The sequence below is a fragment of the Amblyomma mixtum genome, chromosome 7, assembly GCF_055824585.1.
Source record: "Amblyomma mixtum isolate Tamu chromosome 7, ASM5582458v1, whole genome shotgun sequence".
Classification (NCBI taxonomy): Eukaryota; Metazoa; Arthropoda; class Arachnida; order Ixodida; family Ixodidae; genus Amblyomma; species Amblyomma mixtum.
In genome coordinates this window covers 141,189,558-141,208,146 of record NC_143018.1, presented here as the reverse complement: position 1 = coordinate 141,208,146, position 18,589 = coordinate 141,189,558, and the positions used below count along the sequence as shown (strand labels likewise).

Genomic DNA, 18,589 nt, shown 5'->3' with positions numbered 1-18,589 from the left:
TATAGTCCGTGACTGCGTGAGTCAAAATTTAATGCTATAGAAACCATATGTGTGAAGCACCAAGTAATCTGGCATGTATTAAAAAGTTTGTTTATCTCCATCTGCATATCGAAAGTAACGCGAAAGAAAGGAAAACGAAATTCAGAATAGCTATGGGAATGCTTTTCTGAGCATAAAATAGCCGTAAAGTACTATATTGTGTAATGTAAAATGAAAGAACATGCCTATATGTATACTCAAGCTTAACACAAAAATGTTCCAGAAGTCGTTTATTTTGTAGTATTAGCGAGTAATGCTCCGCAAAAATTATAAATCACGTTTGAAACTACAAAGAAACATTAAAAGTGGCCCGGATGTGTTCGCTGGGCGGTATATGGCGCTCGGCTGCACGGGCGCGACACAGCCGCGGCGGCCGAGTTTCGATAGAGCTGAAAAACACAGTGCCTTGTACTAGGTCGATATCGGTGCATGTTAATAAAAACCTGAGGTGGACGAAATTTCCGATGTCCTCCACCACGGCTTCATAACAGCCGATGTCGCGAAATTACAAAAACCGTGAATGTGACACTGGCTGGCTCGCCGCCCTTGGCTGCGTACGGAGCGGGCATCCTAATGGCGGACGTCGTAGCAGACGACGCGGTTGTCTCCACCCTGCACGGCGGCGGCGGGAGGAGCGCGCGCATCGAGGCACCCTACACGTGATGCTGGAGCGGCGGTATACAAGGGGGTGCGCCTGCCTCTGCTAGGCGTACACGGGATAGAGATGCCTCCTGGAGACAGGGCTGCTCGTTGGAATGAGAAGCAAAAGTTGCGGCGTGCTACAGAGACTGCTGAAGAGCGTGAAGAACGTCTAGCCAAGCGGCGTGCTCGATATGCAACTCGGCGACAATATGCTTCGCATCTGACTAGGCTTAACCTAAGCTAAGCCTCAGCCATTTTTTTAGGTGTTTCCATCGATCGCATCGAAGAGTAAGACTGCCATAGAAAACCAATGGGGAACGCTATTTACGATAGCCAAAACGTGGATATAAAAAAAAATACGAGACTCTCGTCGGGTGATCTGCGGATAGATTGATTGTTATAGTGAAATTTTACGTTACATAAAAAAAAAGTTCATGAATAGCTTCCTGCTTAAAAATGTTTTTTCCAAGCACTGCTATGTATTAACATTAGAAAAAATACAAAATCGCACTTACTGCCGCTGGACGCCGTACACCATGGCACACCCTCTATTACAAGATCATTATCGAAGTCATCAATGCGTAGCTGTTCTGCCCATCCGTCGTGTAATGCCCCATACCTAGGGCCTTTAGAATATAAATAAACAATTAAAATAAATAATGTCTGCACTTACCTGCGAATATCCCTCTGAGAAAGTGCCAAAGATATCCGGTAGTTTTCATGCATTGTCTTCTCCTTTATGCACCAGAAAACTGCGTTTTTAGGCGGCACATTTTTGTGTACAAATCGAGCTTTATCGCTTTTATAGACATCTCTTCAGGGGGGCGAGAGCCAACGACGGGCCCCATCAAGGACAATAGAGGGTACTTTTCAGGTTAACCAGTTTCATCTGTTATTTTTCCAGCAGATATTAATGAAAGTTATCTTATCGGAATCTGTTCGTAAAGATTTATGTGCCGTTCTCGGCGAATAAAGCATGGAAGCATTCTCGTGCGTGGCCATGGATGCATTTTCTACTTGCGTCCAAGGCTCTAAATGAAATAAAAACTATGGGAGTGGCTCACTCACGCACTATTAGACGTTCCAAGTGAAACCATAGTTCAATTAACATTTTCCGACCGGGCGACACCAACTGCAAATGCAACTGGGCCTACCGCTTCGAGCATCCAATCTCTTGAATAAACAGCGCGAACGAAGACGAGCACAAAAGCCAAGGAAACGGACGACACTTGTCTTTTGCGCTGGTGTTCGTTCACGCTTATTCAAGATGCTTAACCAACTAGCCCGCCAAAACGTGTTTACCCAATCTCATTCGTTGAGAGCCGTGCAAGTTCCCTCTCAAGGAGCTCCGTGTTTCGGCGGTGCATCATCATTTCAGTGACGCATACTTTGATGACTTGAAGAGTGCTGCTGCTGCACAAAAAGCTGCAGGCACGGCGCGTTGCCGTTGTTTTCCACAGCAGCTATATTCTTCTTTCCCGATTGATTACTTTTTCAGATAGTTCCTCTGTTCGTTGCTGAACGCTTGTCAAGCGTCGTCGGCCTGCGCGGCCTGTTCCTCGCGGGCCTTGCGGGAGCCTCCATCAGGTAGCACTTTCAAGACAGTGAAAGCTGACTATTAGAAGTAAATAAATTCAAGTAAAAACAATTTCAAATTGTTGATAACCGATTATGTGATAAACAAGCGTGATTAAAGAATAAAGTTTGGCTAGTTGGTGCTTTTTATCCACAGACTGCAACGTATTACTAGCGCTAAAATACACACAAAGGACAGCGAGCAGAAACACACAGGACAGACACCAGCGTCTGTCTTGTGTATTTCTGCTCGCTGTCCTTTTTGTGTATTATTACGTCGCAGACTGAGAATAAACAAGCGGAACAACTACTTTTTTCATTTTCTCTCTTTTTTTGGAATGGTTAACCGCCTAACTATTTCATCACAGTGCAGGCATTGTCGATGCGGCTCACTTTTGGTAACGTTAACCGGTGTGTTCTTCCCTCTCGCATGCTAGAGTTATTTGGCCCCAGAGAACAAACAGAAAGCTCGGAAGTTCCTTCCGACCTTATATTACGCAGTCGCTGCTACAATTTTCTTCGGTAAACATTAGAGCAACAAGAAACAATCGTGTGAACGGAAGGCAGGACTACGCGCTTGCTTTCACGTAATTGTTTCATGTTTTGTGCTAAGGTTTACCGAAGAATATGCACCAACTCGCCCAGCAACAAGTTTCCCTTGTTGCTACAGCTTTAGCATGAATAAACAAAACGCGGCTTGCACCAATTTCATGCTGCTACTAAGCTACATCAATTCAACGCACTGCAACTATCGTTACTTCCTAACTTACAATCATGCAGAAATGAGCAGCAGAAGATCAGAAAAAAAACGCTCACACAAGGACGTGCTGGAATTCTTGAGTGCACTTTTCTCTGTTGCCTTGTGCTTTTGAGGTGCCTTCTGCTTGTTTTTCCAGGACCAAAGCTAACAAGCTCAAATTCCAGAACTTACAAAATACTGCCGTGCGAAATACATCTTTGCAAATCTCAACCTTTGCAGTACAATTTCATCGGTGATCAATTCCCACGCCGCCAATTTTTACGTAGACATCGTATCACCTCACTTTCAATTGGGTGAGGTCCAGGCCATCAGGGTGACACACCTTTTGGGTGAGACACATTTCAACAGGAATTCTGCTTGTGAGATGACATATATTTAGGCATTATTGATTAGATGTTTAGGGGAATCCACCAATGTTGAGTAGATTTGTAATGTGGGAGCAGTTACCCAGTGCATCCGCCCTAGCGTCGCCATGCGGATACAAAAAAAAGCTAGCTTTGCTTTGTAGCCGTATGGGTGAGCTTTGGTGCATTACAATGAGTAATTACTCCTTTATTTCATATATATGCATGTGTGTGAAATTGTGCACTAAATATATTTTCACTGAGGCATTACTGACAGTTAACAGGCCAGTTGCCAATTTTTTTTCGTGCACGTGGCAACGATACAGTCTACTTGACTTTGTACCGGTTGCATGACATCATCATCACCCTGACTGCGCCCACGGCAGGGCACTTTCCCGTGTCTCTCCAACTAACCCTGTCTTTCGCCAGTTGCGGCCACCGTATTACCGCAAACTTCCTAATCTCATCTGCCCACCTAACTTTCTGCCGCCCCCAGCTACGCTTGCCTTCTCCTGGAATCCATTCCGTTACCCTTAAGGACATGACGGTTTCCTTATAAATTTCCAACACCTTAAGCCATAGCCACGGTTTCAGTACTGTGGAACCCTTCCCTGTTTCCTTGTCGCAGGCATGCTTTACCAGATTGCCTCAAATCTCCACTGCTAAAGGCTGCTTGTCCGTTTAGCAGTGGTCGCCGACTTCTTGAACGCCCATGGATTAACACCTAACCGATTTTGAGGGGCTTGCAGTTGCGACTAATCTCTATCCTACTTAATGTCGGGTTTTAGGCAGCGTTCCGCATGCAGCATGATGCGCTTCTGAGAATCTTGAGAAAGAAAGGCACTTCTGTGAAGTCCTGGAGGCCTTTCTTTTCTCAAGTGGCCATGCGCGTCCTCGGTCATCCAGCTCTCTCGCCTTGTTTCCTTTCCAAAAAAGCGCCTGCCTCTGAATTTCTACTTTTAAAGTTGTTCGTTTCAATTTATTTTCTGTGTTTCGCCCTCGTTTAAAAAAGTTAAATTGGTGGTGCAATGTGTCTCGCTGTCCCTGCCTTGTCTTTTTCTAGCACTTTCTGCCAGCGTCATGAGCCTCTGGGACATGAACGTTTGAGTGCAGTGGGGCCGTGCGGGGGCCCAAGGACCGACGTGTCCAAAACTCTCTTGTTACAAATAAAGTTTTCATCATCATCATCATCTACCCTAGTGTTCGTGCCGTGGCTGCTGTTATGTAGATTGTGCAGTGTTTCGGTTCATTCTCATCGTCTGTTCCTCCTTATTTCTCCGTTTTATTTTTTTGTTAATTTTCTTCTCTTCCGGTAAGAGTGGACATTTTCTGGTGTCTATTCTATGTAGTTCAATGAAAAACAATACTGTTCATTCGCTTCACTCTTTCTTGTTTCCGCCCAAATGTTCTGCTCAGAACTAGGAAGTGGTGCCCTGATGACAGCGTTTGCCATCGCGGTGCCCCACATGGGAACAGCGACAAGGGTAAGAGCACGAGCCCAACGACAAGCCTTTCGTCAAGGCTTTTTTAAGGCGGAAGCCTTCAATGCCTCATCGTTGTAAGCAGTTGTTGTCGACAGAAATATCACGCTTTTCAATCGGTCGAAATGGCCGTTACGTCACACGGCGCGAATTTCAAACGGGGCCAATTGTACTTTGGCTAGTAACCATGCAACCAATTAAAGGGATCGTACAGTGATGCTCCAAGTAAGTGGGAATGAGTTTAGTTAATTTCTTAATCACCCCATTAGCCTAATTAACCTTTCGAATCAGGCCAGATAAATAAATAAAACCGAGTAGGAAACTGGTCGAGTTCGGGAATCGAACCCCGGTCTCCGGAGTGCGAGACGAGCATGCTAACCACTCCGCCATGCCAGCTCGATGGTTTGGAATGAACAAAGACGCGTCTATAGTGAATACGGTGTCTTCGTTCACTCCCATCTTCCTCCCTTCCCGTTACGGCGAGGTTCAGGTGTACACCGAGGTATGCGAGACAGATACATTTCCTCTGCTCAAAAACCAATTTACCGACAGAAAAGGCGTAGAACCGAACGGGCGATGGCTTTCTGTGGACTCCCTGGCAGCGTTGCAAGACGCTGTCTCGTTCCACTCTTAGAGGCGAAGCATAACATCTTAACCACTCATCAGTGACACAAGCAGCAACACCGCGCCTAAGGCTTTCGCCTCACCGCACTTGAGGTCAACAAAGTGCCCCCCCCTCCCCCCCTGAGTTTTTTTACAATTGAAAGCGACAAGACTGCGCACACACTAGTGGGTCGAGTACACTGCAGTTTCATTGAGGCGCACGCAGGCTCATATTGAAGGATCGACAAGTTCGCGGAATGCCGGTTTGGTCACAAACTTTCGCTGACGAGCCTACTGTGCGACAGACATAGTGAGTCAGCACAACCTGGCATTGTACGATACATCGTATTCACATTTATAGTCGCACGTGGCAAAGAAAGCTGCTGCTGCTGCACACAGTTATTTGACAACATCGCTATCTTGGTAACGCATACTCTAGAGGCTAGGAAGCCAGTCATAACAACTATGCGTCACAGCCAAATATCAGTTGCCACAGAATAAAACGACTAGCACATCTTAGCTGCATTCTGATGTACTTCACTGCTGTCAGTGTTATGCCGAAAAAAGCGCTCTTATAGCAGCCTAATTTTCAAAATTGTGTTAAGTTTTGCATGAACCACCCTGTATATTTGAAGGTCGCCAGTATTCGGTGAAAGCAAGGAATGTACACGGCGCGTTGCTTTTATTTTTCGAGTATTGATAACAGGGGAAATGGACTCCACAATTATTTTCCATAGAACATATTTTGTGCGCTCTTTTCCTACTTCTTTGCTTCTTTACGCTACTCCTTCATTTAGATCATTCGTGTGTATCATGACGCGTTTACTTGCGTACACTTACGTGGCCTCTTGTGTTGCATACTTTTGTCGACTGTAGAGTCTCTGAGTGCCATGAACAGTGCGAAAACGAGGAAGACGCAGCAAGCACTTGTGACCATTGCTGCGTGTCCGTCTGTGTCGCGCTTTTCAGGGTGTATAGCCATAAAAAAACGCTGAATTTTCGTTCCGCTGCCCTGAATATCAGGCGATGGTTCCCTACGTTGCATCCAGTTGGTCAAAACCTTCCATTAATATTTTTTTCAGAAATGCATGTTGTTCTACACGGAATAACAAGATTTGTGTTTCTAATTTTATCTTTACATCTGAGCAAACTGGTTGATACTTTTAATGCCTTAATAATAGGCTTTCTGAAACTAGTGTCATCCCCTCACTTCTGCGGATTACAGGGCAGTATCATTTTGCCAAGATTCATTTAACATGTGCTCTGAAAAACAGCGAGTGCTGATTTGGCCAACATGCTCTACATGTATAAACTGGTAAGAGGACCTTAAGATCAACGATATCACGAAGCTGCTCGTGTTACAGAAAATAAAGAAAATAACAGTAATTTCTATGCTACCATCACTTTGTGCAGATCTTGATGGCCTTATACAGTGGGGCATCCGGGCCATTTGCTGGCATGATCATTGTTGCGATCTGTCTACCCTGGGCCAATACTAAGGTACGTCCCATCAGCATCTCAAGCTTACATAAAAATCACCTTAAGATAAGGAGAGAGTTTTTCTGGTGCTAATTTATTTTTTTACAGCAAACTATTTCTCTACTATTATACATACGCACTACAATCGCCCACTGAGCATGTTTCGGTAGGGTCCTTTCCTTCTGTTTTCGTCACCCTGTCTGCATTGTCCCCAGGATTCGAGCTTACTAAGTAATGCATGGCCTAATTTCTTCATAATCTTGCTGAACAGCGACAGTGGGAAATTCTCTTCTTGCATGTTACAGAGGTTATGTTTACAGAGGTTATGGGAAAATTAAAGAGATGAGTTGGTCCACCTGCAAACTAAGCAGCTCAATAAGCAGTGAGAACAGCTCACTGGCCAGTGAGACCTCTATAAAAAAGATACAAATTCAGCCCTTCTCAAAAGCTATGAAGCTGTAGAGCTCTGTAGGAAATGAACGATTGCAGCGACATCTCTGCTAGTGCTTATGTATCAGCAGCGCGAACACAACACTGGAAGAAGAAGGAGAACATAGTACAGAGCGCTGAACTTCCAACTTTTATTTGAACAAAACTGAACCCGCACTTGCATGCACATACGAGGCAAAATCCAACCAGGGGGGGTAATCGAGGCGCGCGATCGAACTGGGATCCACACGATGTCCAGGGCATCAAAAAAAATAACTAGAATCGCACTGTACAATGAGTTCCATGAAATGTTTCCTGTGTTGTGTTCGCTCTGCTGATACATATGAATCGCTACCAACTAGTCAGGCAGATGGTGTTATTCTGCTAGTGCATGGTGCCTGCACTATGGCTCTTGTGGCAGAAGACGTCAACGTCCGCTTTATCTTTGTAAGATTGTCAGTTAAGAGAAACAAGATTAGACGCATTATGGAATTTACGGGTGGTCTTAACTGAAGTGTGGCCGCTAAGCGCTTGGAAGAAAGTGTCAAATTTAAAGACGGCTTCATTAAAACGAGCACTTAAGGCAAGTTCATATGTCATCAATTTGCCTCCAGGCACTAGAGTATCGAAAGTGCAGAATTATGCAAATGTAGACCAGCTCACAGATCTTAAAGAGAGATGGCATCTGAAAATTACAAAAAAAAAAGTTAGTTTTCATTTCACTGCTGAAAAATGCTACCATCCATGAAGAACACATCCTTCAAGCGGCGTGCCCATATTTATTTATTTATTAATTTCTTGTACACCTCAAATGCCCCTGAATAGGGGTATTACATCAGGGGAAACAATACACAAAATGAATCGGAAATGAATGACAGTGGGTTTAAGACAGAACATTTTCAATGGCTTTTTTTTAATATGAACGGGGTTGGTGTAGAGTGCGGCATCTGCAGGCAGGCCATTCCAGTCTACTGCAGTCTGGGAAAAGAAGGAATGAAGGTGCGCAGTGGTGCGTGCGCAGGGGGGATAAACGGCTTTGCTGTGACTGGTGCGAGGACACGTGATGAGCTGGTTTTAGATCTGCAAGGGATGAATTATAAAACTTGTGGAAAAGGATTAGTCGGCAGATTTTGCGTCGCAGCTCGAGGTCAGGCAGGTTAGCTCTTGACTTCATGGCAGTCACACTAGAATGATAAGAGTAGTCAGAATGGATGAATATAGCTGCACGGTTTTGCACTGATTCAAGTGCTTTAGTTAGATAAGAAATGTGAGGGTCCCAAACTGCGCATGCATATTCCAGCTTGGGACGAATCAACGTTATGTAGGCGAGTTTTAATAGACGAAGAAGCTACTGGCAAATTACGTCGTAAGTAAGATAGGACACGATTAGCTTCATTAGTAATGGCAGTGATATGGGTGGACCAAGAAAGATCATGCCATATGTTAATTCCCAGGTACTTACATGTTGATGTCGGACATATAACGGAACCGCAAAGTACGTAGCAAGGAGTTCGGTAAGTGCGTCGCCGATGAAAAGAAATTAACGAAGATTTTTTCACATTCAGGGACATTAACCATGTTTTGCACCAAGTTTCCATGTGTGAAAGGTCAGTTTGGAGGGCATGAGCATCGGCGTGATTGTTAATAGGACGGTAAATAATGCAATCGTCGGCAAATAGGCAAATGGAAGATGAGATGTTTGAAGCAATGTCATTAATATATATTAGAAAGAGTATAGGACCAAGGACAGTACCCTGAGGCACACCTGAAAGTACGGGAGACCTGGAAGAGGCGGTATTGTTAACATACACAAACTGCTGGCGGTTAGTTAAGAAATCACATATCCATTCATATATGCGCATATCAAGGTTAAGACACGAAAGTTTTAAAAATAGCCGTTTCTGAGGAACCTTGTCAAAAGCCTTTTCAAAGTCTAAAAATATGGCATCAATGGGAATGTTATTATCGAGGCTACAACTAAGATCATCAATGAATAATGCTAGCTGAGTGCCACAAGAGCGACCCTTACGAAACCCATGTTGGCTGGGATGAAAGAAATTATTAGATAATAGAAAGTTTACGACATGCGAGTGAATAACATGTTCCATTAGTTTAGAACAAACGCAAGTGAGAGATATAGGACGATAATTGCTGGGTGACTGTGAAGGGCCTTTTTTCGGGACTGGAATGACCTTGCCTACCTTCCAATTCTGTGGAACAGTGCTTGAAGAAAGGGACTGTTGGAAGATATGAGATAAAATGATACTGTGAGCACTGAGAGTGATTTAAAGATGTTTGAAACCACGCTAATGCGCTCTTAACACTAAGCACCACCTGAGGCAAGCATAGCTTACACTACTATATTTCGCGTCTAAGAAAAGTGACGGAGCCGTGTTTTTTTTTAATTTGATAGAACGTATCGCAACAAAGTTTATTTCCAATGATCCAGTTTTCGATGCTCTGCCAAGTCGGTGTTTAACTGCCGTAATTCTTTTTTTCTTTTTGCTTCCCGTGCACCGTAGTTCTTGAGATTTACGAGAGCTACCACCTGCTTTGTGCTTTTCAGATAGATTAAAATGTAGCCATGGCTCGTTTTTTTTTCGGCACTGAGCGAAAAATCAGGGGGCACTTTGGCTCTCTAATGTGCTGCAAGGGGAAAGCGTTTCCTGGCGCACTGTTTGTTTTTATTTACTTTTTATTTTTCATATTTTTTATTTTTGCTCCTGTTCTTGTTTTTATTGTTTTTTATTTTATTTTCATATCCTATTTTCTTTTGTTTTTATTTTTGCTTACTTTTATTTCTAGTTTCTTTTTTGACTTTATTGCTTTTATTTTATGTATGAAACCTATGCATTCACTAGATGCGCCTTTATTCATGCTGGATCCTTGAGCCTTCGTGGCGGAGTGGTAGCGTCTCCTCTTCAAATGCCAAAGGCCCTGGTTCGATTCCCACCCTCGGCGCAGTTTCTTTTTAAGCAGTGACGCCGAAAGGCGGACAAATCTGCCGACGCGTCTGTCGACATTCCTGCCGACGCGTCTGTCGACACTCCTGCCGACGCGTCATCTAACGACAGTATGAGGCATTAAAGGCTTTCGCCTTAATAAATGACAGCTCTGTGGAGACCAGTGTTACTACAGGTGTGTTTTGCGAGGAGGCGGCCAACCATTTGAAGAACAAAGACAAATTTTCAGACCTCTGCTGAGAACAAGGAAATATGATAATGAAGCTCTCTGCCAAACAAAGGTTCAGAATGAGTTTGAAGGAAATTATTCTGAAGACAATCTTTCGCCTGGCTCACTTTGGGCCTCTCTTGATGAAAGATCCCTCTTGAAAAACGTCACAGTATCGATAGATATAGCTGAGTTTTTCTGCGGCTGAAGCATAAATTAGTAGGTGTCAAACACAGGTCATTTGGCCCATATTTAATTCAGGATACATTCCAAATAAACCAGTGTCGGTAATAACACAAACTATACATTTGTTCTTTAGTTTTCCACTCACAGTTGTCATTCAGCGGCGCTATGAAAAACTGACAGATTTTGACATTATAGTGCGTAATCCGAGGACTCGGTAATAGTTGTTAAGCTTTGGTAGCTGCGCTACTTTAAAATTTCTTTTACTGATATTGTTTTCATCACATGCTTCGTGCGTGCCCACCGCTCATTTTCCAGATCAGCATGCACTTTTTTTCTTGCGATGACCTTCGCATTCGAGTCCCTTGACTACCCCGCCATATAGTATCACTTGCTTTTTCTTGACCGTTCTCTCCGCACCGTGCTCTATCTAGAAAGGCGCAACTCCTTGCAGTCACCACCCCGCCAGCGCAGGAACAGCTATAGCGCTGCGACTCCTTAATTTCATCAATACCCGGACTGACCCACTCCCCCCATTCAGCAGCCAAAACTGCCCCCTACCGCGGCGGCCACGTTTCGATGAAGGCGAAACGCAAGAGGCCCCCATGTGCTGTGCGATGTCAGTGCACGTTAAAGAACACGAGGTGGTCGAAATTATTACGGAGACCTCCACTACGGCATCTCTTTCTCTCTTTCTTCTTTCACTCCTACCTTCCTCCCTCGACTTACGGCGCGGTTCAGGTGTCCGCCGAGATATGTGAGACAGATACTGCGTCATTTCGTTTCCTCTAAAATAAATTTACCTTTTTTACCCCTTCGCCGCGATCCCTCCACTATAGCGTGTCTTTTTCTCTCTCTTCGTTCATTCCCACCTTCCTCCCTTCCCTCACGGCGCGGTTCAGGTGTCCTCTGAGAAGTGAGACTGTTACCGCGCCTTTCATTACCCGATAACCATTCATCATCGCGCCTCTTCTCTTCCTTAACGTTGCTTGTAACTACGAACCCTCACCCTCCGTGGTGCAGCCCCGCGTTTCCTCTCATCCTCTCCACTCGGTGCCGCATCTGACGCTGCGATGGATATGCTCTCGCTTCCTTTATCTTCCGTGCTGCGACTCTACAGCGCAGTGCTCTTCCTCTGAGACATATTGGCCAGGTTACATGACCCATCTGTTCTGGGAGCCATTTCGGACGTCTGCGCCGTTGGCGCCAACATTAGACAGTTTTAGTTTTACGTACGTAGAACCTTCACGTACGTAAACGTGCAGCAGTCTACGTAGCGTACGCTCGTGTCGCTTCGTACAGTTTTAGCTACATGTACGGGACGCAAACTGTGTAGATCTGCCATAGAACTAAAAAATGCGCTATCATGTTATGCCGCGCCGTCTAGTAAAAATAAACAAAACTAATTTTGTTTAGTCGAGCTGCTTGGAGCCGAGCCAAGTGAAGCCACAGTGCGCTTGTAGTCACAATTTGCGGTCGCGCGTCGCGCACAGTGCGGATGGTAAATACTTTCCCCCTTTCTTCTGACAAACGTCGAGCGATTTCAGTCCACCGCCCTGGATGTTGCATGTTATCTTCAAAGGTACTGCATTCCCTCACGTCCCGCAGCATATCTGAATCATCGCTTTTCGAGAGGCGAAGGCGCGCTGGTGTCCCACTCATGTTGGCAACGTGTGTGTCTGGAGCGAAAACGTGCAGCGTTTTGCTTTTCCCGCTGACTGTGCCAAGGGTCTCATGATATCCCGCGAGGTTTCGAGTCTCGCGTGGTCTCGCGAGACCCTCGGCACACTCGGTCTCTGTTGCTCTGACGACCACAAACGCTTCTCCGTCAGGCTTAGGAGCTGCTGAAACGGATTTCTATCTGGAAAACAAAAGCTAGTTATCACCTAAAACTTCATGCGAGAGCAAGAATGGACCAACTGAAGGCAAATACAGCAGTTTACAGCCCGATACCACGTCGAGGGATTAGCCACGAAGCTGTTATCGTTGCGAAGCGGGCGGGCAGGGCGCCGCCATCTTGCCAATGCCACGTACCCAAGCAACGTGAAGACCGCAACGCAAAGATCCGAATCTCACGTACTTCCGTGCGACCCACGCAGACACTTCACGTTCTGCGCATGCGCACTGGTGACCCGTAAGAGCTCTACGTACGTGAAACTAAAACTGTCTATTTATGAAACGCTATGGCTATAATAATACCACTCCCGCGTCCTCCTCGACTGCTCCGGTGGCGTGGTGGGACTAAATGGATTGTTTCGTTTCCCTCGCAGGGAACAGCAGTAGCCAGCTCGGCAGTTTTCGCTCTCGAACTCTGGCAAACCGTGGGCAGGACGCTTTCAGGAGTGGAACCACCGAGGATGAACACCACCACTTTTCGCTGCGCCCAAGACGTTGTAGAAGGCTCTGCGACCCTCGACATCTTCAGAATGTCACGACAATCGGGCGGTGCTATCAATATCACCTCCGTCGAACGAGGAATATTGCCAAGGAGGTAAATCTCGCTCGAAGGACAGATATTATATTAAGTGTAGTTATGCTGCAAAAGACCCTAGACCTCAAAGCATAGTCCGAATTGAGGAACTTCTTCACAGCAAACTGCTGGCGCATGTAAACGTGCGTAGAGACAGCGGTATTGGAACTGAGCTAAAGTGGCTGATCGACATTCATTTTATTCGCTTATTAACGCTGTACCCTGCGGAACCAAGGTGCGAAAGTTCGAACGAGTCTTATGGGCGGAAACACAGAAACAAAACAAGAAGAGTGGAATTACATCTCGCTCACGAAAGAAACAGAAGTGCTGCTGCTGGCACTTGGCATATGCGCTGGAAACGCATTCCATTCAGTGAATCTTTTCGGGAAAAAAAGAGGATTTCATGCAATTAGTTACGCACTTAATTTCGTCAATCTTGTTTTCGTGGCACCTTCTGGCTGACGTGTAGTGGTGCACTTAGTGTATTTATTGCTCTAGAATTTTTTCACATTATAATAAATGGCGTGCATGAGCTTGAGACTAAATTATTTTCCGCCTCTCTACCAATAGGTCTAGTCCGGTAGTATTTTTCTTGTCAGTGACACTAGCTTCTCTTGAATATCGTTTCCATAAGAAACTGTCTGCCAGCTTATGTGTACATTCTAATTTATCTGTTAAATTGTGTTGGTGAGGGTCCCATAAAACGCTAGCGCATTCCAAGTGCGGCCTTACGAACGCGTTAAAAGCTGCAGGGTTTTTTTTTTTTTGTGGAGAGCGTTACGTAGTCTCCTGTTTGCTAAGTTAAGAATTCCGCTTCTCTTATGTAGCATACTTTTAATATGTTGATTGAATGTGAGATTTTTAATGAGAGTAACACCTGAGTACTTTATTTCAGATGTTTTTGCAGTGATTTTTTTTTCAATTTCATACGAACGAAAACTTTTAGCCTTTTCCCTCCTAATTATGACGTATTATTTCTTAGTATCAAACTGTAGCCCCAATACTCGCACCATGCGGCTATGCCGTTTAAATCTGCCTGAAGAAATTCTGTTTTGCGGCTACTTAATATTGTCACGTTGTAGTGACGTCAGTCCAGTGGTCAGGAAGACACCAGAAAGACTTGTAAACGAAGCTCTTTATTTGGGCTGACTTGCGCCCTCAAAAGAACTGAATCACTCGGCGGCGGCGTAAGCAACAGGCGTGCTCGGCGGTCGTCGAACTACGATTGTCCGCCGCTCGCGGCATCGCTCAATTTATAGCCGGCAAGGAAACTTCCACATAACAGATCAAGATCATCTACGGTAATCTGGAAAAACCTAGATGCAGCCTTTCATGGCTGCGAACAATCGAGATTAGTCTGGTCGCTTCTCGCGCCACGAACAAAAGTGATAACGACCCTTCCTGCTGCCTTGAGCGTGAACGAACACACTCTGCAATGATACGTGGCATTACCCCCCTTCCAAAGAAGCATCGTCTCGATGCTTTAAAATGTAAATAAACACGGACAATGAACACTTCCAGTCCTTTAGCGTCCATAATATGGCTTCAGGCGTACGACATGTACGACTTCCGGGCTTGTGCGGCGTCGCTGAGATGCTGTCGTGCCGTCGGGGATGACTTCGTAGTCGAGGTCACCGATGCGACGGAGAACCTTGTACGGGCCAAAGTAGCGTCGCAGCAACTTTTCACTCAATCCACGGCGGCGAACTGGCGTCCATATCCAAACACGATCACCTGGCTTGTAATGCGTGTCTCGTCGGCGCAGATTGTAGCGTCGGGCGTCGGTGTGCTGCTGGTCTTGAATGCGAAGGTAGGCGCGATGAAGGTAGGCGGCGACGTCGAGGTTGTCTTCGTCAGAAACGTGCGGGAGCATTGCGTCGAGTGTTGTCGTGGGCTTCCTGCCGTATACCAGCTGGAATGGGGTAAACCTGGTTGTCTCCTGGACGGCAGTATTGTACGCGAAGATCACGTAGGGCAGAATGGAGTCCCACGTCTTGTGTTCGGCGTCGATGTACATGGAGAGCATGTCTGCGATAGTCTTGTTCAGACGCTCTGTGAGTCCGTTGGTTTGCGGATGATAGGCAGTTGTCCTCCGATGGCTTGTCTGGCTGTACTTTAAAATGGCTTGCGTCAGTTCCGCTGTAAATGCTGTTCCTCTGTCTGTGATGAGTACTTCGGGTGCGCCGTGTCGGAGGAGAATTTGTTCGACAAAAAATTTTGCAACTTCTGTTGCGGTACCACTAGGCAACGCTTTTGCTTCGGCGTCGCGGGTCATGTAGTCGGTGGCCACGATGATCCCCTTGTTACCTGATGATGAAGTAGGAAAGGGGCCGAGTAGGTCCATCTCGATTTGCTGAAAGGGCTTAGTTGGCGGTGGGATGGGGTTCAGGAGTCCGGCTGGTCTAGTCGGAGGCGTTTTGCGTCGTTGACACTCACGGCACGTTTTCACGAACGTCGGTAGCTAGCCGCGGCCAATAGTACTTCTCCTGGATGCGGTGCAACGTGCGAGCAATCCCGAGATGCCCTGCAGTCGGCTCATCATGACATGCCTGCATAATTTCTTGCCTAAGATTCTTGGGCACGACAAGAAGATGTACTGTCCTGTTGGGCGCGAAGTTCTTCTTCAGGAGGACATTATTGAGAAGGACGAAGGACGACAGTTGGCGCTTGAACCCCCGGGGAGGCGATGCGGTCTTGCCTTTCAAATAATCAACTAGGCTTTGCAACTCAGGATCCGAGCGCTGCTGCTGCGCGAAACTGCTGGCGCTTACCGGTCCTAGGAAAGCATCGTCGTCGTCTTCTTCCGGTGCTGCGTCTACGGGGGCTCGGGATAGGCAGTCTGCATCGGAATGTTTGCGGCCAGATTTGTAGACTACAGTTATGTTGAATTCTTGAAGACGCAGGCTCCAACGAGCAAGGCGGCCGGAGGGATCTTTCAAATTGGCCAGCCAGCAAAGAGCATGGTGATCGCTCACAACCTTGAATGGTCGTCCGTATAGGTAGGGGCGAAATTTCGACGTGGCCCAAATAATGGCGAGACATTCTTTCTCTGTCGTCGAATAGTTGGCTTCGGCTCTCGACAGTGAACGGCTAGCGTACGCTATAACTTTCTCCTCTCTGCCATTTTTCTGAACGAGGACGGCTCCTAAGCCCACACTGCTTGCATCGGTATGAACCTCGGTTTCGGCGTTTTCATCAAAGTGCCCGAGCACAGGAGGGGACTGTAAGCGGCGCTTCAGCTCGTTGAAAGCTTCCTCTTGCGGCCTTTCCCATTTAAAAGGCACGTCAGCCTTGGTAAGTTGGGTCAAAGGTTCAGCGATGCGCGAAAAGTTCTTGACGAATCGCCGGTAATAAGCGCACAATCCAAGGAATCTGCGCATAGCTTTCTTGTCATCAGGCTGTGGAAACTCTGCAATCGCAGCCGTCTTCTGGGGGTATGGGCGAACTCCATCCTTGCTTACGACGTGACCAAGGAACAGCAGCTCCTCGTAGGCGAAGTGGCACTTCTCTGGTTTCAGTGTCAGGCCTGAAGACTTGATCGTTTCCAGCACTATCCGAAGCCTTCTGAGGTGGTCTTCAAAGTTTGAGGCGAAGACAACAACGTCATCTAAGTAGACGAGGCAAATCTGCCACTTCAAGCCTGCGAGCACCGTATCCATTACTCGCTGGAACGTCGCTGGTGCAGAGCAGAGGCCGAATGGCATCACCTTGAACTCGAAGAGTCCGTCTGGCGTGATGAACGCAGTCTTCTCGCGATCTCTTTCGTCGACTTCGATTTGCCAGTAGCCGCTCTTCAGGTCCATCGATGAGAAGTACTTAGCGTTGCATAGCCGATCCAGTGTGTCGTCGATGCGGGGGAGGGGGTAGACATCCTTCTTCGTAATGCTGTTCAGGCGGCGGTAATCGACGCAGAAGCGAAGGGTGCCGTCTTTCTTTTTCACTAGGACAACTGGTGCTGCCCAGGGGCTCCTTGATGGCTGGATGACGTCGTCACGTAGCATTTCCTCAACTTGCTTGCGAATAGCTTGGCGTTCTAGCGGCGATACGCGGTAGGGGCTCTGTCGCAGTGGTCGGGCGTGTTCGTCTGTGACAATGCGGTGCTTGGCAAGCCGGGTTCTTCGCACATTCGATGCTGATGAGAAGCAATCGCTGTACTTTTGAAGAAGACTGCGTATTTGTTCTTGTCTGCTCCGTGGTAATGCCGGGTTGATATCAAACGTTGGTTGATGGCCTTTGTTAGATGGTTCTACGGGTTGGTCGGGTAGGGCAAATATGTCTCTGATGTCTGCCAGCTCGTCGAGGAAAGCGATCGTCGTACCTTTGTTTAGATGCCGGTATTCTTCGGTGAAGTTGGTTAGCAGCACCTGGGCTTGGCCATTTCGGATTTGGGCGACTCCCCTTGCGACGCCCAGTCCTCGATCAAGGAGTAACTGGGTGTTCCCCTCGACGACGCCTTCGGCAGTTTCGACGTCTCCAGTACCTATGCAGGCGAAGACACTTGATCGGGGCGGCACGCTCAGTACTTCGTCAAGGACGCTTAAGGCAACGCGATGAGTCGCTGTCGTCGCTGCAGATATGGCTTTGTGCGTGGAAAGCTTGATCGACTTGGATCGAACGTCGATGATCGCCCGATGTTCATTCAGGAAGTGCATTCCTAAAATCACGTCTCGCGAGCATTGCTGTAGGATCAGGAAGGTTGTCGCGTAGGTTCTCCCATTTACAGTAACTCTCGCGGTGCAGCGTCCTGACGGCGTAATCAGGTTACCACCTGCGGTGCGGATCAGCGGGCCGTCCCAAGTTGTTGTTACCTTCCTGAGTCGGACAGCGAGTGGCCCACTCATGACGGAGTAGTCAGCTCCGGTGTCTACCAAGGCAGTAACCGCGTGATCGTCGATCATAACTTCAAGGTCACTTGTTCGCGTTTTCGCATTGCACGTTGTCTTCGGTGTACGATCTCGGCTTCGTCGAGTAGTGAGGCTGCGATGAGCGTACTGCGACGTTACTTCACTGGGCAACGGTAAAAGCTTCAAGTCTGGCCACGTCGTCGTCGTCGTCGTCGGAGCTGTCGTCGTCGGAGTTGTCTTCGTCGGAGTTGTCTTCGTCGGAGTTGTCTTCGTCGGTGTTGTCGTCGTCGGTGTTGTCGTCGTCGGTGTTGTCGTCGTCGGTGTTGTCGTCGTCGGTGTTGTCGTCGTCGGTGTTGTCGTCATCGGTGTTGTCGTCGTAGTTGAGGCATGGTCTTGGGTACCCGTCGATGGAGGATCTTTATCATTGCGCTTAGAAGCAACCTCACCTCCAGAGGCTGCTTTATTTAGTTTAACCTTCGGGGGCTGGGGGAGCGTCCACGCATGGCGTAACCTCGGCTAGGAGATACAAAGCGCGGGGACAATGGCGACGGGGAACGTGATAGGCGGCT

At 47.0% G+C, this 18,589-nt stretch overlaps 1 protein-coding gene across 1 annotated transcript in view; it reads left to right on the top strand.

Annotated features, from left to right (window-relative positions):
- Nucleotides 1–18,589, top strand: part of LOC149337733 (putative sodium-dependent multivitamin transporter) — a 188,487-nt gene that overhangs the window by 151,838 nt on the left and 18,060 nt on the right. Inside the window, exons 9-13 of the mRNA XM_089553492.1 lie at nucleotides 2,180–2,268; nucleotides 3,236–3,345; nucleotides 4,777–4,844; nucleotides 6,858–6,944; nucleotides 12,977–13,197. Coding sequence (XP_089409618.1) covers nucleotides 2,180–2,268; nucleotides 3,236–3,345; nucleotides 4,777–4,844; nucleotides 6,858–6,944; nucleotides 12,977–13,197 — 575 coding nt within the window. The remainder of the gene's footprint in view (nucleotides 1–2,179; nucleotides 2,269–3,235; nucleotides 3,346–4,776; nucleotides 4,845–6,857; nucleotides 6,945–12,976; nucleotides 13,198–18,589) is intronic.